This window comes from Crinia signifera, chromosome 9, assembly GCF_055691185.1.
Source record: "Crinia signifera chromosome 9, ASM5569118v1, whole genome shotgun sequence".
In the NCBI taxonomy this organism is placed as follows: domain Eukaryota; kingdom Metazoa; phylum Chordata; class Amphibia; order Anura; family Myobatrachidae; genus Crinia; species Crinia signifera.
In genome coordinates, this window is record NC_139225.1 from 163,697,457 (window position 1) to 163,721,737 (window position 24,281).

Below are 24,281 nucleotides of genomic sequence, written 5' to 3' on the forward strand. Positions count from 1 at the left end.
GCAGAGGTACCCTGATGAAGAATATAAGGTTCTTTAGTAACCCGGATGTAAAATGACTGGTCAGAGTGAGCATAGTAACTTCTAAGAATATTAACAATCTACAAACACGAGTAATGCAGCTTACTCTTCGCTTCACCATTGATTGGAAGAACAGTAAATTATCTGCATATTCTCATGTCGTAAATTAATCTGTCGCCTCCATTCGTCTATCCGATACACCTTAAATCAAACAGTGGCGAAACGCAAGAGTTTGCTCTTTATTTTCTGCTCATTGTGATGAGTAAACACATTAAGAAATAGTCTCACGTTAACAGTAACAACATTCTTACAACATAGACAATCAGTTACAGCCACATAAGCCTTGGGGGATCTTGGGAGGTTTTTTTCCTAAGAAACGGGGAAAAAGTTTTAAATTATATATAATAAATTCATAGACTTCTCTTTATACAAACGATGAAAAAAAAAAATGGACTCTTGATGCTCACAGTCTGTTTCTCTTACTCCATCTGGGGGACACTTCCAACCATGGCGTGTAGAGGGCACTCAAGAAGGAACTGGGCAAATTTGTTAGAAGCCAAAAACTTTTCTTTACATCACATCAACCCCTCTCAGCCAACCAGAAGTTAGTTTACATGTAACGCATATAGGGGGGTTGCGCCAAAGCTGCTTGTTAAACCTCCTTCGTTGTCCATCATACAAGATGAGAAGACCCTCAAGGCCCAAATCACATTGCCACTACCTGAAACATAGCGCAATGCCCGGATTACAAGTCGGCTTGGACACAGCCTTCAGCTTATCTGGAGGACCAGTTCACAACACAGCATGGTCTTGTTGGAAAACCAAGTATGGGCATCTGAAGTCCACATGCCTAGAACTAACAAGGTCCCTGAAGGAACATTTATACCTTATAAAATAGGAGCCATATATCTTCGGCTATGGTGGGACCAGACATACAGGAAACTGTTCACCAACAGTCCTCTACTGCACAACAGTCCTGCACCGGTGGGAGAGTAATGCAATGAGAGTGAGTGAGTCCTGGCTGCCCTGTTCCGGTCGTAGGTTCTGGCGCAAGGTAACAGAAAACCTAGCATTTGGCGGTAGAGAATAACCACTTGACCCATTTAGTCTGCCCAAGTGCCAGTGCAGCAGACAGAGGGCTAAGAGCAATCCTAACCCCGTGGAGTAAAAAAAACCAGAATAAAACTATTAAAACTCAGTAATCTGCTCCACATATGGTGCACTCAATAGGCATGAGTCAAACTGTCTTCCGATTGGCTGAGAGGGGCTGGTGGGATGTTGAAGGTATACAGCAGCTTCTCTACGTCCAGGTTAGTTTGATGGGGTTCTAGACTATGGGTTTAACATGAACAATAGGTCAACACAAGCAAAATGTAGTCATGGTCAACGCATGAAAAGATCGACGTGAGTTTGTTTTTTTGCAGAATTTTTGAAAAAAACTTTTCATACTTTCCCATCCAGACGGACTACGAATGGGAACGTAAAATGGGTCAAGCACAGCGGTAGCAAGGCACCTGGTCCGAATCATAATTAGTGAAGCTGTAAACTCGCTGTAATATACAGACACCAAACAAAAAACTGTGGCCCCTTTTTAAATGTCAACCCAGACACACCCATTTGATTTGCCTGCTCCTCACAGGGACCTCTACACCAGGCCTGGACAACTTGTGGATCTCTAGCTTTTGTGAAACTACACCTCCGAGCATGCCTTCCACAGTTTTAGCATTCTCTAATAGCAAAACTGTGGCAAGGAATGCTGGGAATTGTTGTTTTAAACAGCCGCAGAACCACAGGTTGGCCTGCTCTATACCCCATGGTTGCCACTATCCTCCAGATGGGCCAATAAACAGCCTTTTGTGATGCCTTTTTATATTCTTTTTGTTTTGTGTACAAGAGTCCAACCAGTCACATTTTAAAACCTAAAAAGACAACATAAAAATTTCTGATTAACAGGGATATTTTCTTTTCTTCTAATGAGATAGGTTGTTTTGTCCGAAGCATGCGAACACATGGCGTTATTTAGATGCGTAACTTATTATGGGCGACTGTAGGACTTGTATAGTGGCGTCATTGTGTAATGGTTACTTACGGCATGGCCACATCACAGCATGGATGTATAGACAGACTGATATACATATTCCCACCAGCGGCCAGGGTGGCGCTTAATGACCCTCTCCGACATTTGCTCTCACTCGGAACAGAACTCTCATCAGAAATAACAGTGCTAACCTTTCGTTACGGGTATAATTTTCCATCTATAGATATATTTGTATATATATATTTTTAAGATAAAAAAAGCATTAGACTCATACATACATACATACATACAATAAAACATGTTCCCACCAAACAACATTCAACTGTAATACAAGATAAAAAGGGATCTTCTGTACACTCTTCTAGCACCTTATCTTGCAGTATTTCACCTTCGTCTTAGAAGACTGCTACTCTAAATACTGTATTATATAACGCCGTGGCGTTGGCGGCTCTGTAAACGCTTTATAGAAACACTTTATACTCCACCTGAAAATCTGACTTTTCCCCAATAAAGCCAAACGAGGTTGATGATCACTCGGCTTTATTGGTGATTAGGAACCTCGGCAGAGACGAGGACAACCACTGTTGGCCAAATTACTAGTCAACGTCCCCGGCAGATCTGAGGCGGGCAGCCTATTGCTGGGCAGGTGTGCTGGGACTTGTAGTTCATCGGATATCAGATCACAGGCTGCCCCTCTCTGCCATCTAGATTAGTAGTTCTTTTCAATTCTCTGAACTTTGATAGGGACAAGGTGCTCTCCTGGCACCCGAATTAACCTCTTCACTGCTGAGGACTAAGCAACCAAGTGCAAATAAGGAAAATGGGGAGTTTAGTCGCCATACCCATCAGTGAAGGGGCTAACCTCGCTCTCTTGTTGCTAAGGAGACAGTCCAATGTCCGTTGCCGTGGGAAGTGCGCAGTTACAGCATGGCCTCTTTGTGGTGCCTCATTATATGCTGATTTTTTTCTGACGGCCGCCGAAATCCCTTTTTGCAAAACTCGCACCGATGCGGGTAGTCCTTTGTGTGTATTGAGATGACGTGACGCTTAAATCCCGACGCGTCCGTCGTGCTATATTCGCAATACTGGCACTGGTAGACCTTCTTCCCACTGTGCGTTTTCATGTGCTTCTTCAGTTCCGGCTGGAGCCGAAAGCCGCGTTTACATTTTTTACATTTGAAAGGCAAGTCCTTGGTGTGGACTGAGAGGATGTGGCCGCTCAGAATAAATGGGTCGGAGGTTTTAAAGTCACAGTGTCTGCACTGGTGGATCTTCTTCCCCTTATGCGTCTCGCTGTGCTTCTTCAGTTCCGAGGGGCGGTGAAAGCCTTTCTCACACACCTCACATTTGTGGGGGAAGTCCTTTGTGTGCACGGATATTATGTGGCGTTTGAGGTCGCTGGAGTTGGTGCTCTTGTGGTCGCAGTGGGGGCACTGGTGCGTTTTGTGACCCTGAAAGAGCTCCGTGTGCCGTAAGAGTTCCTTCTCGTCTGTAAACGCCTGGGGGCACTGTTCACACTTAAAGGGCAAGTCCGTCCCGTGACGGCTTTTAATGTGCGTTTTTAGGTTGGACTGGTCGGCGCAGCGGAATTCGCAAAAATGGCACAAGTAAGGCTTCTCGCCCGTGTGCGTCCTCATGTGTTTCTTCAGCTCGGAAGGGTGTCTGAAACCCTTTCCGCATTCAACGCACACGTGGGGAAAGTTCTTGCTGTGGACTGCCAGCAGGTGGCGGTTCAGAAGGCCCTGCTCGGCTGTCTCGTAGTCACAGTATTTGCACTTGTGGAGTTTGGGTTCTTTGTCCCTCAGGATAAGTTTGTTGGAGCTGAGCGGGCTGGCCTCCCGGTATCTCCGCGTGTATTCGGTGAACTCGTGCGACTTGTCCACCTTGCTGCTCAGCTTGTGACTCTCCAGGTGGTTGTGGAAACTCACCTTCTTGTTGGTGGTGAAGTCGCAGTCCGTGCACTGGTACTTCTTCTTCATCACCATGTGATCTGGGTGGTTCTTCATGTGTCTCTTCAGGAAACCCCGAGACTTGAACTTCTTCCCACATATGTGACAGGGATACACCGTTAACGGCTGACCGTCCGGACCAATAATGACCGCTGGAGGAAGGAAACCAAACACAATTGTTGCCATGTATGTTAAAGATGTAATAACTACCGCATATATATATATATAACACTTAGCAGGCTTCCTATATGTGGCACTTACAATCCTATACACAGTGGATAGGTCCTGCTTCAGCTTTATTAACAAAACACACAACTGGGCAAAACCATGCTGCACTGCAGGTGAGGCAGATGTAACATGTGCAGAGAGAGTTAGATTTGAGGGGATTATTTTGTTTCTGTGCAGGGTAAATACTGGCTGCTTTATTGTTACACTGCAGTTTAGATTTCAGTTTGAACACACCCCACCCAAATCTAACTCTCTCTGCGCCTTAAACATCTGCCCCACCTACAGCGCAGCATGGTTTTGCCCATTTGCATGCGTTTTTTGTTTTGCTAACAAAGCTGAATATAGACCCATAATGATGTCCTGCCACAAACGCACACATGCGGCCCTGGATTTCTTGTATCTCAGTGTCTATGACAATTCTTATTACGCTTAAACATTATTAGACTAAAACGCAACCATCTGATGCTGGCATGTTACCCAGACACCACTGACCGAATGATATACGGCCAAATGAGCATGACCAGCTAGAGAGAAGTGCAAACACAAAGTATCTTTATAGGTTGTACAAAGAAGGGCAACTAAAATGGGGCATGGCCATCACAAAACGGACCAGGAAGACTAAAAGAGCTGAATATGTATAGTTTAGAGCAGAGAAGGGAAAGGGGGGACATGATAGAAACTCTCACATATACCAAGGGTTATAACAAGGGGATACCTTCCTGGCTGCGATGCACAGACTGGATATCTGCGTGACTGCGCTGTAGGGGTGGGATACCTTCCTGGCTGCGATGCACAGACTGGATATCTGCGTGACTGCGCTGTAGGGGTGGGATACCTGCCTGGCTGCGATGCACAGACTGGATATCTGCGTGACTGCGCTGTAGGGGTGGGATACCTGCCTGGCTGCGATGCACAGACTGGATATCTGCGTGACTGCGCTGTAGGGGTGAGATACCTTCCTGGCTGCGATGCACAGACTGGATATCTGCGTGACTGCGCTGTAGGGGTGGGATACCTTCCTGGCTGCGATGCACAGACTGGATATCTGCGTGACTGCGCTGTAGGGGTGGGATACCTTCCTGGCTGCGATGCACAGACTGGATATCTGCGTGACTGCGCTGTAGGGGTGGGATACCTGCCTGGCTGCGATGCACAGACAGGATATCTGCGTGACTGCGCTGTAGGGGTGGGATACCTGCCTGGCTGCGATGCACAGACTGGATATCTGCGTGACTGCGCTGTAGGGGTGGGATACCTGCCTGGCTGCGATGCACAGACTGGATATCTGCGTGACTGCGCTGTAGGGGTGGGATACCTGCCTGGCTGCGATGCACAGACTGGATATCTGCGTGACTGCGCTGTAGGGGTGAGATACCTGCCTGGCTGCGATGCACAGACTGGATATCTGCGTGACTGCGCTGTAGGGGTGGGATACTTTCCTGGCTGCGATGCACAGACTGGATATCTGCGTGACTGCGCTGTAGGGGTGGGATACCTTCCTGGCTGCGATGCACAGACTGGATATCTGCGTGACTGCGCTGTAGGGGTGGGATACCTTCCTGGCTGCGATGCACAGACTGGATATCTGCGTGACTGCGCTGTAGGGGTGGGATACCTTCCTGGCTGCGATGCACAGACTGGATATCTGCGTGACTGCGCTGTAGGGGTGGGATACCTGCCTGGCTGCGATGCACAGACTGGATATCTGCGTGACTGCGCTGTAGGGGTGGGATATCTGCCTGGCTGCGATGCACAGACTGGATATCTGCGTGACTGCGCTGTAGGGGTGGGATACCTGCCTGGCTGCGATGCACAGACTGGATATCTGCGTGACTGCGCTGTAGGGGTGGGATACCTTCCTGGCTGCGATGCACAGACTGGATATCTGCGTGACTGCGCTGTAGGGGTGGGATACCTGCCTGGCTGCGATGCACAGACTGGATAGCTGCGTGACTGCGCTGTAGGGGTGGGATACCTGCCTGGCTGCGATGCACAGACTGGATATCTGCGTGACTGTGCTGCAGGGGTGGGATACCTTCCTGGCTGCGATGCACAGACTGGATATCTGCGTGACTGCGCTGTAGGGGTGAGATACCTGTCTGGCTGCGATGCACAGACTGGATATCTGCGTGACTGCGCTGTAGGGGTGGGATACCTGTCTGACTGCGATGCACAGACTGGATATCTGCGTGACTGCGCTGTAGGGGTGGGATACCTGTCTGACTGCGATGCACAGACTGGATATCTGCGTGACTGCGCTGTAGGGGTGGGATACCTGTCTGACTGCGATGCACAGATTGGATATCTGCGTGACTGCGCTGTAGGGGTGGGATACCTGTCTGACTGCGATGCACAGACTGGATATCTGCGTGACTGCGCTGTAGGGGTGGGATACCTGTCTGACTGCGATGCACAGACTGGATAACTGCGTGACTGCGCTGTAGGGGTGGGATACCTGCCTGGCTGCGATGCACAGACTGGATAGCTGCGTGACTGCGCTGTAGGGGTGGGATACCTGCCTGGCTGCGATGCACAGACTGGATATCTGCGTGACTGCGCTGTAGGGGTGGGATACCTGCCTGGCTGCGATGCACAGACTGGATATCTGCGTGACTGCGCTGTAGGGGTGGGATACCTGCCTGGCTGCGATGCACAGACTGGATATCTGCGTGACTGCGCTGTAGGGGTGGGATACCTGCCTGGCTGCGATGCACAGACTGGATAGCTGCGTGACTTCGCTGTAGGGGTGGGATACCTGCATGGCTGCGATGCACGGACTGGATATCTGCGTGACTGCACTGTAGGGGTGGGATACCTGCCTGGCTGCGATGCACGGACTGGATAGCTGCGTGACTGCGCTGTAGGGGTGGGATACCTGCCTGGCTGCGATGCACAGACTGGATATCTGCGTGACTGTGCTGCAGGGGTGGGATACCTTCCTGGCTGCGATGCACAGACTGGATATCTGCGTGACTGCGCTGTAGGGGTGAGATACCTGTCTGGCTGCGATGCACAGACTGGATATCTGCGTGACTGCGCTGTAGGGGTGGGATACCTGTCTGACTGCGATGCACAGACTGGATATCTGCGTGACTGCGCTGTAGGGGTGGGATACCTGTCTGACTGCGATGCACAGACTGGATATCTGCGTGACTGCGCTGTAGGGGTGGGATACCTGCCTGGCTGCGATGCACAGACTGGATATCTGCGTGACTGCGCTGTAGGGGTGAGATACCTGTCTGGCTGCGATGCACAGACTGGATATCTGCGTGACTGCGCTGTAGGGGTGGGATACCTGTCTGACTGCGATGCACAGACTGGATATCTGCGTGACTGCGCTGTAGGGGTGGGATACCTGCCTGGCTGCGATGCACAGACTGGATATCTGCGTGACTGCGCTGTAGGGGTGGGATACCTGCATGGCTGCGATGCACAGACTGGATATCTGCGTGACTACGCTGTAGGGGTGAGTTACCTGCATGGCTGCGATGCACAGACTGGATATCTGCGTGACTGCGCTGTAGGGGTGGGATACCTGCCTGGCTGCGATGCACAGACTGGATATCTGCGTGACTGCGCTGTAGGGGTGGGATACCTGCATGGCTGCGATGCACAGACTGGATATCTGCGTGACTGCGCTGTAGGGGTGGGATACCTGCCTGGCTGCGATGCACAGACTGGATATCTGCGTGACTGCGCTGTAGGGGTGGGATACCTGCCTGGCTGCGATGCACAGATTAGATATCTGCGTGACTGCGCTGTAGGGGTGGGATACCTTCCTGGCTGCGATGCACATACTGGATATCTGCGTGACTGCGCTGTAGGGGTGGGATACCTTCCTGGCTGCGATGCACATACTGGATATCTGCGTGACTGCGCTGTAGGGGTGGGATACCTGCCTGGCTGCGATGCACAGATTAGATATCTGCGTGACTGCGCTGTAGGGGTGGGATACCTGTGTGACTGCGATGCACAGACTGGATATCTGCGTGACTGCGCTGTAGGGGTGGGATACCTGCCTGGCTGCGATGCACAGACTGGATATCTGCGTGACTGCGCTGTAGGGGTGGGATACCTGCCTGGCTGCGATGCACAGACTGGATATCTGCGTGACTGCGCTGTAGGGGTGGGATACCTTCCTGGCTGCGATGCACAGACTGGATATCTGCGTGACTGCGCTGTAGGGGTGGTATACCTTCCTGGCTGCGATGCACAGACTGGATATCTGCGTGACTGTGCTGTAGGGGTGGGGTACCTGCCTGGCTGCGATGCACAGACTGGATATCTGCGTGACTGTGCTGTAGGGGTGGGATACCTTCCTGGCTGCGATGCACAGACTGGATATCTGCGTGACTGCGCTGTAGGGGTGGGATACCTGCCTGGCTGCGATGCACAGACTGGATATCTGCGTGACTGTGCTGTAGGGGTGGGATACCTTCCTGGCTGCGATGCACAGACTGGATATCTGTGTGACTGTGCTGTAGGGGTGGGATACCTATCTAACTGCGAAGCACAGATTACATATGGCACATTACCCGTCTGCCATTGCCTGGCGTCGCCTCGTCTCCTCTTCTTGGCTTTCTGCTTGAGCGCCCTGCTGGTGGCGATGCTGTCGCAGATCTGCAGGTACTGCGTGGCCGTTCCATTCTTATTCTCCAGCCGGGATTCCAGGTTTCCTGAGGGACGAAGAGATCACATAATAACCTGGATTCCAGACACAACGATCAGTGCTGCAAACAGTGGGGTCCTATGCATCATGCAGCCCCTCCGCAGGTTTCCACCCCGACTGCCATCTACTCACTCTATGGGCCAAATTCATACGTGATCTGCCAGCTCAGAATTAGGATGCTGGCTAATGTTTGGGCTACTGCGCTTGCTCAATGGCCGCAATGCGCATACGCAAGGCCTGCTGTAAATATTTCTATTTGCAAGCCGACCACAGCATGACTGACAGGGAGTGGGCGTGTGGGGGTGGATCCCGGCCGTATCATGGGTGTGTCTGGGAAAACGCAAGCGTGTGATGCCTGCTGGGGGAGGGTGGATGACATCATCAACTGACCGGAAGCCGCCAAATAAGTCCTGGGCTACGCGGTGGCTGCAAACACCAGGGACAAGAGGAAAATTAATTTGATTATAAGTAAAAATCAAAATTTTCCTCTAGCCGGCCTGATGCGAATGGACGTGTACATGGCGGGGGTTCTCGAGGGGGGCGACAGACCTGAATCAGGCCTAATGGTCGTGTGGTCTGCACTTGATAGTATAGCCCCAGGGCATATACAACGTCTCAGACCATATCGCCAAGCTTCCTGGTTTGACAGCAGTCTTAATGCGCTCAAGAAAAGGGGGCGTAGAATTGAAAGACAATGGAGGAAGACTAACCTTATGGAGGACAAGATAGAACTAACTAAGCATATTGAGGAATATCAATCAACAATAACCGTAAGAAGTCAGAGTTCCTGTCAACTGAGATCATGGCAGCAGCCGATAGGCCGGCTCAACGTATCCGCACAGTGGAAATGCTTTGCAAGCCAGCAGGCCCAAAGCCTGATGAGCCACTGATGAGCCACTGATGAGCCACTGATGAGCCACTGATGAGCCACTCTCCCAGGGAGGATGTAACGAGTTTGCAAAATTATTTTCAGATAACATATCTGCCATCAGGGTTGAATCTCCCCAGATGCCGCCAAACTACCAAGCCTGACAATGTAAGCCACCTATCCTCATGGTTTGACCATGGACGATGTAAAGGACATTGCTGAAATTGTCTGGATTTTGCGTCCCACTTCCTGTGATCTGGACCCTGCCCCAACCAAGCTCCTAATAGGGTGCATGGATATAATTGGCCCTGTCTTTGCAAAGCTTTTTCAATGCTCTTTGCAGACAGGAATTTTTCCTCAACCCCTAAAGGAAGCAATTGTTAGACCTCTACTTAAAAACAGTAATTTAGATCCAGACTGCATGACCCACTACAGACCGGTATCAAACCTTCCTTTTCTAGGAAAAGTCATTGAAAAAGTGGTTGCAAACCAACTGGAAACCCGCCTGATATCTCATGATATGTATGATCTATTCCAGTCAGGATTCAGGAGAGGACATAGCACTGATACAGCTCTGGTATATGTGCTCAATGATCTTCTGATGGCAAGAGACAGAGGAGGCTGCTCAATCTTCATCCTTCTGGATCTCCCTGCAGCATTTGATACTGTGGACCATGGGTCTCTGGTACTCATCTTCATCCGTGCCACTGCCATGCGGTGCCCCACAAGGTTCTATACTATCCCCATGCCTTTTGCAGTGTACATGCTACCACTGGGTGACATAATTCGGCACCATGGCCTTATCTGCTATGCAGATGATACACAATTGTACTTGTCCCAATAACAACCCTAAATGGCTGTCTAGCTGAGCTCCAGGAATGGATGATGCCAGTTGGCTGAGACTGAATCCTGATAAAACAGAGGTCCTTATGATTGGACCTCAACATCAAAGGACAAGACTGCGGCAAAGCCACCCAACTGGACTGACACTTGGGGGTACAGAATTACAAAACTTTGATCATGTGCGGAATCTTGGCGTGGTACTGGATGGTGGCTTGACACTTAAGCATCAGCCACAATCAAATACTGAGGAACATAGCCAGAATCAAACACTTAATCCCCTAAAGATCTGCCAAAAGTCATCTTTGTTGGATTACTGCAATGCTCTCTACCTGGGTCTACCAGCAAAAGAACTGCACCGATTACAGCTGGTACAAAACACAGCTGCCAGACTATTAACCAACCAGCCCCGCTCCTGCCACATAACTCCCATTCTCTACTCCCTTCACTGGCTGCCAGATGGTGAATCATCTTCATGATTAACTTACTGAGCTTCAAAGCTCTACATGACCAAGGCCCAAGGTACCTGCAGCAGCTTCTGATTCCATACTGTCCCACCCGATTACTGCGGTCTGAAGACAAAGGACTTTTAGCAGTACCTAGGATCTCCCATAATTCATCTGGGAATTGAGCCTTTAGCCATTCAGCTCCGACTTTATGGAACTCACTTCCCCGCACAGTTCGAGAGACCCCACTCTAGAATACTTCAAAAGCAGACTTAAGACTTTCCTGTTTACTCAAGCGTTTCCTTCACTCCGTTAAGCATTGTTTATGAAAAGCTTTTCTGTACTTCATTGTTCCTGTACTGTATTATATTCATTCTATCTGTTAAGCGCCTTGAGTCCTTTTGGAGAAAGAGCGCTACATAAATAACATTAGATTATTATTATTAGACTTGCCATATGCACCGTAATGAGCGGTAAATGTAAGAAACAAATAGCCGTATATATAACAGCAAATACATTTACTCATAGTCAGAACATCCATGAACATCACATGATGTCAGTAAATCACCCGTGTGCACAAACCACGGTACATGTGTGTGTCCTGTGGGCACCCATGGTAGCGGACACATGATCTGTGCATCAGCCTATCAGCAGAATGATCCGTCTCTGGGAGGAGTTAATAGACCAATACTGTTCTTCTATCATCACATGGGGGGACAGGCCCCTGATGCATGGAGCTTCCTATACGCACCCACATTGAGCCGCTATACACCCCATCCTGCAGGGACACGGGACACGGTTACGCTCCATAACAAAGCCTGGATGTCACTGCTCGTTTATCGGAGCTATCCTTGTGTCAGTCATCACCCCTCATCCAAGGGGTATCAGGTTCAGGAGGTGGGGAGAGACCACAGGGGCACATGCCTCTTGATATTGAGGACTGAAGCAGCCAAATCCACCATCCATGAAGTGATGAAGAGAAATATATTAGTGGCCTTCCAGCCCGACAGCAAGGTGATACTACTGCGCCAACCAGCACCCCCAGATCCCTACTACACCTGCAGCTTACTTCTGGCCAGAGGAAGTCTATGCATTATAAGGAGGGCAGGCTGTACTTCTTCCATCAAGTATCTTCCACAGACAAATCCTTTAATTAATAGAGTCCATTGATGCCATGATCCTTAAGAAAAGGGGTTCTTGTCCCAAGATCTGGAAGACTTGTGTCAGAGGGTCCAAATACTGTTTTCCATTTCACTTGCTTGCCCTAGGACATGTTGACACTGTGGTGTCGGCATTATGAACCACTACATCCGCTGTAGGGTGTTTGGCTGCGTTATCTGCATCCACTGGATGGTCACAGTCTGGATTCTGGATGGTCACAGTCTGCTTCCTCTGAGCAGCCACATGTTCCTCTGAGCGCCCTTTAACAAATCTGCACATGTTCGCCAGTTTGGGGTGAAAGGAAATACAACTTTGTGAGCGTACCTACCCCATACCTCCCAACATGACCCTCTCCAGGAGGGACACCAAGCTCTGCTTCTGGACTTTCCTCTGAATGTATGATTGCCATCACCTGTGTTAAAAGGTTAACTCAGGGGTTCCCAAACTTTTTTGAATCACGGCACCCTAGAGTATCAGAATATTTTTCAGGGCACCCCTAGGCCAAATTTTGTTACCAAGAACAATTTTTTTTTTTTTAAATGAAATAAGTTGTGCTTAAATGTTATCCTTAGGTATTCTATTTCCCCACATATTTTATAATTGGAAGCCCCAAGCACTGATTTTGCCTGTTTCATTGGCCATAAATAATTTGAATTTGTTCTGGACCACCAACCTGAGGCACCCCTGCAAGTGCTACGAGGCACCCCAGGGAGCCTAGGCGCACAGTTTGGGAACCACTGGGTTAACTGATAAGAAAGGTGTTTCAGCACAGGTGAGGGTAATGATAAATGTATAGGGAAGTCCAGGAACAGAGCACTGTGTCCCTCCTGGAGAGGGGCATGCTGGGAGGTATGGTACCCGGAAGGGCATATTTAGGACAGCACCAGATTCCACCACAGGATGACAGAGAAAACAGGATTCTTATACTTGCTTTACATGCTTTTCTCCTCCTCCATCGGGGAGCCCTGTGCCCCCACACATTACGCTCTAGTTCTCCTGCTTACAGACGTACAATGTGTTTTCAGGCATGAAGTTTCTCTTTAGGTAATTTCTCTCCTGTGGGACGTAGTGGAATAAGAGCGCTCCCTGCAGAATGGGGATGTATAAGAGGCAGGAGTATAAAACACATGAAAAGCCAATGTCCTAAAGGAGACTATACCCCAGGCTCCAGTGTCCCCTAGTAGAGTCAACATCAGTATTCAAATCTGCAAGTGTGGTTCTCCAGGCTACGTATCTGCGAATGTCAGCAAGTGACGCTGCGCCCAGCAGTGAGAAGAGACGCTCACCGAAGCCACCGCACACTCATTCACAGCTAGAAAATAAGGGGGTGCCCTATGGGTACACAGACTGGTCACAGCACAAGTGGCACAGGTGCCATGTTTCTCTGTATGTCTGCTATGACATGCCTGTACTTTTCCGACCACTCCCCATTAAACACCCTGAGACGGCCGCTTCCTGTCAATCGCTCTGCAAGCGGGATCGCAGCGGCACCTGTAAGCATGCGCACTGTGATTGCAGCACATGCGCAGTCTGACAATCGCTATAAGTAAGATAATCAGCCGCGGTGTACAAAGACGGGACTCGCTGCCGTCAGTAATGATACGGTCATGTTCAAGGAGCATTCTACAATGATTGGTGTCTCTTGCGGCTCTCATGTTCCGATAACCCGATACTACAGCATCGGGCCAGGATAACAGGGACAGAGAATGTGGGGATAAGATAATTGGAGCGTACCAGTTTCCTGCCAGTCTCCGTATTTCCTTGGGATCTCTCGCTCGTCACCTAGGGCACAACAACAAATGATTACACGTATATAGCCTTGTGTGAACATTTACCGTACTTATATGTCACATTTCCCCCCTGCACAGTTTTGCTGACACTATGTATCACCTTAATAATACATTATAATAATAACAGTCATGTGACAAATGGGTGGGGCTAATGATGACGGCGGGATCAGGAAATAAAGAAACTGGGAAACAGAAGGCAAATGGTTTCTTAGGGAGAGACTTCCTGCGCCCTGTTCCATTCGCCGAGGCGATGACAAGCCGACAAGTCCACTAAATCACATTTATTGAAAATGAGATTAGGAACCCAATGAAATGTATTTAACTCTAGACGGACCTCTAACTGGATAACTTCATTTTACACTGATTTTATCTTGTCCCTGAGTCTCTCGCATGCATTGTAACACTGCCTGAACTGTGAGTAGAGATGTCAGTGGAAACAAGGGCACTGAGTGTCAGCTCTTTGGACGATAGTCTGAATGTTATGGTGCAGGATAAATATGGGTACCTGTGCGCTGAGGTAGAATTTTTAGATAGGTCAATATTAAAAATAAAATTTAGGGTACAATTTTGATCTGCCACCAACAGAGCCGGTCACTAGATCTTCTGTGTCCCCTGCCCCTCTGGCCGCCATCCCTGATGTAAATATCTGTTACCAGTTATTGTAGTTTGACTACAAAACTTGGACCTTACAGTCTCTTCTCTCCTGCACTGATTTTAGTTAATACCCATTTCCGATATTTGAGTTCAATGTTGATGTGGCAATGGCGACCCGCCACCCCGGCTGCTAGCTGAATTGACTACATCATTTTCCAGTTTAGGGGGGTATTCAATGTGGGGTCACGGCTGTCGAACTGGCTCAACAGCCGTGACCCTGTCCCGTTCTCGGTCACCTCGACTGAGAAATCGCACTGCTGTGCTGCAGGTGGGGCAGATGTAACAGGTGCAGAGAGAGTTGGATTTGGGTGAGTTATTTGTTTCTCTGCATGGGTAAATACTGCCTGCTTTATTCTTACACTGCAATTTAGATTTCAGTTTGAACACACCCCACCCAAATGTAACTCTCTCTGCACATGTTGCATCTGCCCCACCTGCAGCGCTGCATGGCTTTGTCCATCCGAAAAAATTGCAGCCGAGCTAACATTTCTGAATCCGAATCAAATGGAGCAACAGTCATTCCAAGTTCACTAATACCAGAACACACGATGAAGAGCGCACACGCTACACACTGACTCACCGTACGCAGCGGCCCAGGCGACGGGGACAAATGTTTTGCTTAAGCCGGAATCTTCTGCCTGGGCGTCAGGAAGAGACGCGGCTTCTTCCTCCCCTACAATGACCTCCATGTAAACCTCATCTGCTATTTCGGCACACCCTGGAAAAAATGGAAGGAGAGTCATTGGGCGCGATGTAACAGCGAGGTCAGAGGTCACGCATGAAATCGCCGGAACTCAGAGGTTTTATAAAAGGGCAATCTTTTACACTGCAATCTTTTACGATTGCCCCTTTAAAAAACGTCGTTGCTCGGCCAGTATCCGCACAGCTGCTGGACCTGTGCACCAATACAGCCGGCCCGTGGTCTTCCACTCCACTATACAGATATTCCATTACCAATATCTTCATCTTCTTGAGAGGAGTCTTTCACGGTCATGTAAACCATCTTCTCTCTCTGAATTCGCCCCAGGCCGCTTTGTTCCAAGACGCCAGCGACGGAGTGTCCGTTGTGGAAGTCGCTCTCTGTAACTATTTCTGTTCCCCCTGGCGGATAACACAAGGACAAATATTTGAGGTGTTGCGTATGCCATTCAATCCTTTGTGTGTGTGTATTGTGCACCAATGACAATGGACTGACTTTCACAAACATATGGCAGCGTGCAATAAGCAACATTTGAACTTTTTTGAAGTTCCGTCCCACATAGCAATCCTTAGCCAAAAATAATGTCACGTCATACACAGAAACATCGAAACATTAGGAGCACATGTTGGTATGGACCCGGTGAATGGGAGTTTGCAATGCAGTTCAGGAGTGGGCGCAGCCGGTGCGGAGGGAAGATTAGCGGAGACAACAGTCTGCATTCAGTATAAACAGACAATACGGGATTAACGCACAGAAGGAGACACTTGTGTCTGGTACTGACCTATTTCCACATCATCATCTGCCTCCGCTTTGAATATGTAAACTTTAATCACCTCTGAACCAAACCCATCTTCCTTAGACGCGTCCCCGTGGGAAATCTCGGTGCTGATTTTCAGAGGCGTGCTGCCGATGTGTTCCAGCTTGTCTCCGACGTCATCTACTGGATAAAGCAGGAGCGGTTCAGCAGTTAGACAGGAGCAGAGGAAAGCAGTGACCGGCTATCGGCCTTCCCTCATTGGCCGCCTGAGGGGGAGGGGCACCGAGCATCAGGGATACGGCGAGGAACAAGCAGAACTCTGGCTACTTATAACAGTTATGGTATACAAAATCTACAGTGTCTGGGTCTACATGTATATGGTTGACAGTCACAAGGTCGACAGGGTCAAAAGGTTGATATTGAAAAGCTCGACAGGGTCCAAAGGTCGACATAAAAAGGTTCATATAGTCAAAAGGTCGACATCAAAAAGGTCAACATAAGTTTTTAGGGTGTCTCCCTCCGCGCCCTAGTGGATGGTAGGGCATGAAATACCACCTGACGGCACATGTCGGCTGAAGATTTTGTTAAAAAAATGCATGTCTACCTTTTAACCATGTCAATCTATTGCCTGCTGACCTTATGACTGTCGACCTAGAGTCATTCTATGATCAGTCCGGATACCATATAACGGTGCAAATGACAATGTCAGTGAGGAGCAAAAGATCAACCGCGTATAATCTAACCACGTACCTAACCCTCCACCACGTACCTAACCCTCCACCACGTACCTAACCCTCCACCACGTACCTAACCCTAACCCTCCACCACGTACCTAACCCTCCACCACGTACCTAACCCTCCACCACGTACCTAACCCTCCACCACGTACCTAACCCTCCACCACGTACCTAACCCTCCACCACGTACCTAACCCTAACCCTCCACCACGTACCTAACCCTCCACCACGTACCTAACCCTCCACCACGTACCTAACCCTCCACCACGTACCTAACCCTCCACCACGTACCTAACCCTCCACCACGTACCTAACCCTCCTCCACCACGTACCTAACCCTCCACCACGTACCTAACCCTCCACCACGTGCCTAACCCTCCACCACGTACCTAACCCTCCACCACGTACCTAACCCTCCACCACGTACCTAACCCTCCACCACGTACCTAACCCTCCACCACCACGTACCTAACCCTCCACCACGTACCTAACCCTCCACCACGTACCTAACCCTGCCCCTCCACCACGTACCTAACCCTAACCCTCCACCACGTACCTAACCCTCCACCACGTACCTAACCCTCCACCACGTACCTAACCCTCCACCACGTACCTAACCCTGCCCCTCCACCACGTACCTAACCCTGCCCCTCCACCACGTACCTAACCCTAACCCTCCACCACGTACCTCACCCTCCACCACGTACCTAACCCTCCACCACGTACCTAACCCTCCACCACGTACCTAACCCTCCACCACGTACCTGCCCCTCCACCACGTACCTAACCCTAACCCTCCACCACGTACCTCACCCTCCACCACGTACCTAACCCTCCACCACGTACCTAACCCTGCCCCTCCACCACGTACCTAACCCTAACCCTCCACCACGTACCTCACCCTCCACCACGTACCTAACCCTCCACCACCTACCTAACCCTCCACCACGTACCTAACCTTCCACCACCTACCTAACCCTCCACCACGTACCTAACCGTCCACCAGGTACCTAACCCTCCACCACGTACCTAACCCTCCACCACGTACCTAACCCTGCCCCTCCACCACGTACCTAACCCTGCCCCTCCACCACGTACCTAACCCTAACCCTCCACCACGTACCTCACCCTCCACCACGTACCTAACCCTCCACCACGTACCTAACCCTCCACCACGTACCTAACCCTCCACCACGTACCTGCCCCTCCACCACGTACCTAACCCTAACCCTCCACCACGTACCTCACCCTCCACCACGTACCTAACCCTCCACCACGTACCTAACCCTGCCCCTCCACCACGTACCTAACCCTAACCCTCCACCACGTACCTCACCCTCCACCACGTACCTAACCCTCCACCACCTACCTAACCCTCCACCACGTACCTAACCTTCCACCACCTACCTAACCCTCCACCACGTACCTAACCGTCCACCAGGTACCTAACCCTCCACCAGGTACCTAACCCTCCACTACGTACCTAACCCTCCACCACGTACCTCACTCTCCACCACGTACCTCACCCTCCACCATGTACCTAACCCTCCACCACGTACCTAACCCTCCACCACGTACCTAACCCTCCACCACGTACCTAACCCTAACCCTCCACCACGTACCTAACCCTCCACCACGTACCTAACCCTCCACTACGTACCTAACCCTCCACCACGTACCTAACCCTCCACCACGTACCTAACCCTCCACCACGTACCTAACCCTACACCACGTACCTAACCCTAACCCTCCACCACGTACCTAACCCTAACCCTCCACCACGTACCTAACCCTCCACCACGTACCTAACCCTAACCCTCCACCACGTACCTAACCCTCCACTACGTACCTAACCCTCCACCACGTACCTCACCCTCCACCATGTACCTAACCCTCCACCACGTACCTAACCCTCCACCACGTACCTAACCCTAACCCTCCACCACGTACCTAACCCTCCACCACGTACCTAACCCTCCACTACGTACCTCACCCTCCACCACGTACCTAACCCTCCACCACGTACCTAACCCTGCCCCTCCACCACGTACCTAACCCTAACCCTCCACCACGTACCTCACCCTCCACCACGTACCTAACCCTCCACCACCTACCTAACCCTCCACCACGTACCTAACCTTCCACCACCTACCTAACCCTCCACCACGTACCTAACCGTCCACCAGGTACCTAACCCTCCACCAGGTACCTAACCCTCCACTACGTACCTCACCCTCCACCACGTACCTCACTCTCCACCACGTACCTCACCCTCCACCATGTACCTAACCCTCCACCACGTACCTAACCCTCCACCACGTACCTAACCCTCCACCACGTACCTAACCCTAACCCTCCACCACGTACCTAACCCTCCACCACGTACCTAACCCTCCACTACGTACCTAACCCTCCACCACGTACCTAACCCTCCACCACGTACCTAACCCTCCACCACGTACCTAACCCTACACCACGTACCTAACCCTAACCCTCCACCACGTACCTAACCCTAACCCTCCACCACGTACCTAACCCTCCACCACGTACCTAACCCTAACCCTCCACCACGTACCTAACCCTCCACTACGTACCTAACCCTCCACCACGTACCTCACCCTCCACCATGTACCTAACCCTCCACCACGTACCTAACCCTCCACCACGTACCTAACCCTAACCCTCCACCACGTACCTAACCCTCCACCACGTACCTAACCCTCCACTACGTACCTAACCCTCCACCATGTACCTAACCCTCCACCACGTACCTAACCCTCCACCACGTACCTAACCCTCCACCACGTACCTAACCCTAACCCTCCACCACGTACCTAACCCTCCACCACGTACCTAACCCTCCACTACGTACCTAACCCTCCACCACGTACCTAACCCTCCACCACGTACCTAACCCTCCACCACGTACCTAACCCTACACCACGTACCTAACCCTAACCCTCCACCACGTACCTAACCCTAACCCTCCACCACGTACCTAACCCTCCACCACGTACCTAACCCTAACCCTCCACCACGTACCTAACCCTCCACTACGTACCTAACCCTCCACCACGTACCTCACCCTCCACCATGTACCTAACCCTCCACCACGTACCTAACCCTCCACCACGTACCTAACCCTAACCCTCCACCACGTACCTAACCCTCCACCACGTACCTAACCCTCCACTACGTACCTCACCCTCCACCACGTACCTAACCCTCCACCACGTACCTAACCCTGCCCCTCCACCACGTACCTAACCCTAACCCTCCACCACGTACCTCACCCTCCACCACGTACCTAACCCTCCACCACCTACCTAACCCTCCACCACGTACCTAACCTTCCACCACCTACCTAACCCTCCACCACGTACCTAACCGTCCACCAGGTACCTAACCCTCCACCAGGTACCTAACCCTCCACTACGTACCTCACCCTCCACCACGTACCTCACTCTCCACCACGTACCTCACCCTCCACCATGTACCTAACCCTCCACCACGTACCTAACCCTCCACCACGTACCTAACCCTCCACCACGTACCTAACCCTAACCCTCCACCACGTACCTAACCCTCCACCACGTACCTAACCCTCCACTACGTACCTAACCCTCCACCACGTACCTAACCCTCCACCACGTACCTAACCCTCCACCACGTACCTAACCCTACACCACGTACCTAACCCTAACCCTCCACCACGTACCTAACCCTAACCCTCCACCACGTACCTAACCCTCCACCACGTACCTAACCCTAACCCTCCACCACGTACCTAACCCTCCACTACGTACCTAACCCTCCACCACGTACCTCACCCTCCACCATGTACCTAACCCTCCACCACGTACCTAACCCTCCACCACGTACCTAACCCTAACCCTCCACCACGTACCTAACCCTCCACCACGTACCTAACCCTCCACTACGTACCTAACCCTCCACCACGTACCTAACCCTCCACCACGTACCTAACCCTCCACCACGTACCTAACCCTCCACCACGTACCTAACCCTAACCCTCCACCACGTACCTAACCCTCCACCACGTACCTAACCCTAACCCTCCACCACGTACCTAACCCTCCACCACGTACCTAACCCTCCACCATGTACCTAACCCTAACCCTCCACCACGTACCTAACCCTCCACCACGTACCTAACCCTAACCCTCCACCACGTACCTAACCCTCCACCACGTACCTAACCCTAACCCTCCACCACGTACCTAACCCTCCACCACGTACCTAACCCTAACCCTCCACCACGTACCTAACCCTCCACCACGTACCTAACCCTAACCCTCCACCACGTACCTAACCCTCCACCACGTACCTAACCCTAACCCTCCACCACGTACCTAACCCTCCACCACGTACCTAACCCTCCACCACGTACCTAACCCTTCACCACGTACCTCACCCTCCACCATGTACCTAACCCTCCACCACGTACCTAACCCTCCACCACGTACCTAACCCTAACCCTCCACCACGTACCTAACCCTCCACCACGTACCTAACCCTCCACTACGTACCTAACCCTCCACCACGTACCTAACCCTCCACCACGTACCTAACCCTCCACCACGTACCTAACCCTAACCCTCCACCACGTACCTAACCCTCCACCACGTACCTAACCCTAACCCTCCACCACGTACCTAACCCTCCACCACGTACCTAACCCTCCACCATGTACCTAACCCTAACCCTCCACCACGTACCTAACCCTCCACCACGTACCTAACCCTAACCCTCCACCACGTACCTAACCCTCCACCACGTACCTAACCCTAACCCTCCACCACGTACCTAACCCTCCACCACGTACCTAACCCTAACCCTCCACCACGTACCTAACCCTCCACCACGTACCTAACCCTAACCCTCCACCACGTACCTAACCCTCCACCACGTACCTAACCCTCCACCACGTACCTAACCCTCCACCACGTACCTAACCCTCCACCACGTACCTAACCCTTCACCACGTACCTAACCCTCCACCACGTACCTAACCCTCCACCACGTACCTAACCCTAACCCTCCACCACGTACCTAACCCTCCACCACGTACCTAACCCTCCACCACGTACCGAACCCTAACCCTCCACCACGTACCTAACCCTCCACCACGTACCTAACCCTAACCCTCCACCACGTACCTAACCCTCCACCACGTACCTAACCCTAACCCTCCACCACGTACCTAACCCTCCACCACGTACCTAACCCTAACCCTCCACCACGTACCTAACCCTAACCCTCCACCACGTACCTAACCCTCCACCACGTACCTAACCCTAACCCTCCACCACGTACCTAACCCTCCACCACGTACCTAACCCTCCACCACGTACCTAACCCTTCACCACGTACCTAACCCTCCACCACGTACCTAACCCTCCACCACGTACCTAACCCTAACCCTCCACCACGTACCTAACCCTCCACCACGTACCTAACCCTCCACCACGTACCTAAACCTCCACCACGTACCTAACCCTCCACCACGTACCTAACCCTCCACCACGTACCTAACCCTCCACCACGTACCTAACCCTCCACCACGTACCTAACCCTCCACCACGTACCTAACCTTCCACCACGTACCTAACCTTCCACCACGTACCTAACCCTCCACCATGTACCTAACCCTCCACCACATGCCTAACCCTCCTCCACCACGTAACTAACCCTCCACCACGTACCTAACCCTCCACCACGTACCTAACCCTCCACCATGTACCTTACCCTCCACCACGTACCTTACCCTCCACCACGTACCTTACCCTCCACCACGTACCTAACCCTCCACCACGTACCTAACCCTCCACCACGTACCTAACCCTCCACCACGTACCTCACCCTCCACCACGTACCTAACCCTCCACCACGTACCTAACCCTCCACCACGTACCTAAACCTCCACCACGTACCTAACCCTCCACCACGTACCTAACCCTCCACCACGTACCTAACCCTCCACCACGTACCTAACCCTTCACCACGTACCTAACCCTCCACCACGTACCTAACCCTCCACCACGTACCTAACCTTCCACCACGTACCTAACCCTCCACCATGTACCTAACCCTCCACCACATGCCTAACCCTCCACCACGTACCTAACCCTCCACCACGTACCTAACAATAACTCTCCCCCTAGTACCTCAACCCCCCTCAGCAGTTACCCCTAACCCTCCACCATGTACCTAACCCTCCACCACGTACCTAACCCTTCACCACGTACCTAACCCTCCACCACATACCTAACCCTACACCACATAGCTAACCCTCCACCACGTACCTAACCCTCCACCACGTACCTAACCCTCCACCACATACCTAACCCTCCACCACGTACCTAACCCTCCACCACGTACCTAACCCTTCACCACGTACCTAACCCTCCACCACGTACCTAACCTTCCACCACGTACCTAAACCTCCACCATGTACCTAACTCTTCACCACATGCCAAACCCTCCACCACGTACCTAACCCTCCACCATGTACCTAACCCTCCACCACATGCCTAACCCTCCACCACGTACCTAACCCTCCAGCACGTACCTAACCCTAACTCTCCCCCTAGTACCTCAACCCCCCTCCGCAGTTACCCCTAACCCTCCACCATGTACCTTACCCTCCACCACGTACCTAACCCTTCACCACGTACCTAACCCTCCACCACATACCTAACCCTCCACCACGTACCTAACCCTCCACCACGTACCTAACCCTACACCACATACCTAACCCTACACCACGTACCTAACCCTCCACCACGTACCTAACCCTCCACCATGTACCTAACCCTCCACCACATGCCTAACCCTACACCACGTACCTAACCCTCCAGCAAGTACCTAACCCTAACTCTCCCCCTAGTACCTCAACCCCCCTCCGCAGTTACCCCTAACCCTCCACCATGTACCTAACCCTCCACCACGTACCTACCCCCTAACCCTCCACCATGTACCTAACCCTCCACCATGTACCTAACCCTCCATCATGTACCTAACTCTCCACCACGTACCTAACCCTCCACCACGTACCTAACCCTAACCCTCCACCATGTACCTAACCCTGCCCCTCAACCTGAACCCTAACCCTCCATCACGTACCTACCCCTAACCCTGCCCCTCAACCTGAACCCTAACCCTCCACCACGTACCTAACCCTCCACCACGTACCTAACCCCCCACCACGTACCTAACCCTGCCCCTCAACCTGAACCCTAACCCTCCACCACATACCTAACCCTCCACCAAGTACCTAACCCTCCACCACGTACCTAACCCTAACCCTCCACCACATACCTAACCATCCACCACGTACCTAACCCTAACCATCCACCACGTACCTAACCCTAACCATCCACCACGTACCTAACCCTCCACCACG

At 51.5% G+C, this 24,281-nt stretch overlaps 1 protein-coding gene across 6 annotated transcripts in view; it reads right to left on the reverse strand.

The window, feature by feature from the left end:
• Window positions 1–238: 238 nt before the first annotated feature.
• Window positions 239–24,281, reverse strand: part of ZNF711 (ZFX family zinc finger ZNF711) — a 34,947-nt gene continuing 10,904 nt past the window's right edge. For 5 of the 6 annotated variants that reach the window (XM_083160356.1, XM_083160360.1, XM_083160359.1 and 2 more), the window contains 6 exons: window positions 16,143–16,301; window positions 15,616–15,762; window positions 15,242–15,379; window positions 13,952–13,999; window positions 8,769–8,909; window positions 239–4,157 (listed from right to left, as the gene is read on the reverse strand). In XM_083160356.1, coding sequence (XP_083016482.1) covers window positions 2,977–4,157; window positions 8,769–8,909; window positions 13,952–13,999; window positions 15,242–15,379; window positions 15,616–15,762; window positions 16,143–16,301 — 1,814 coding nt within the window. In that variant the 3' untranslated portion in view covers window positions 239–2,976. The remainder of the gene's footprint in view (window positions 4,158–8,768; window positions 8,910–13,951; window positions 14,000–15,241; window positions 15,380–15,615; window positions 15,763–16,142; window positions 16,302–24,281) is intronic. The other variant, XM_083160358.1, reaches the window with a different exon arrangement.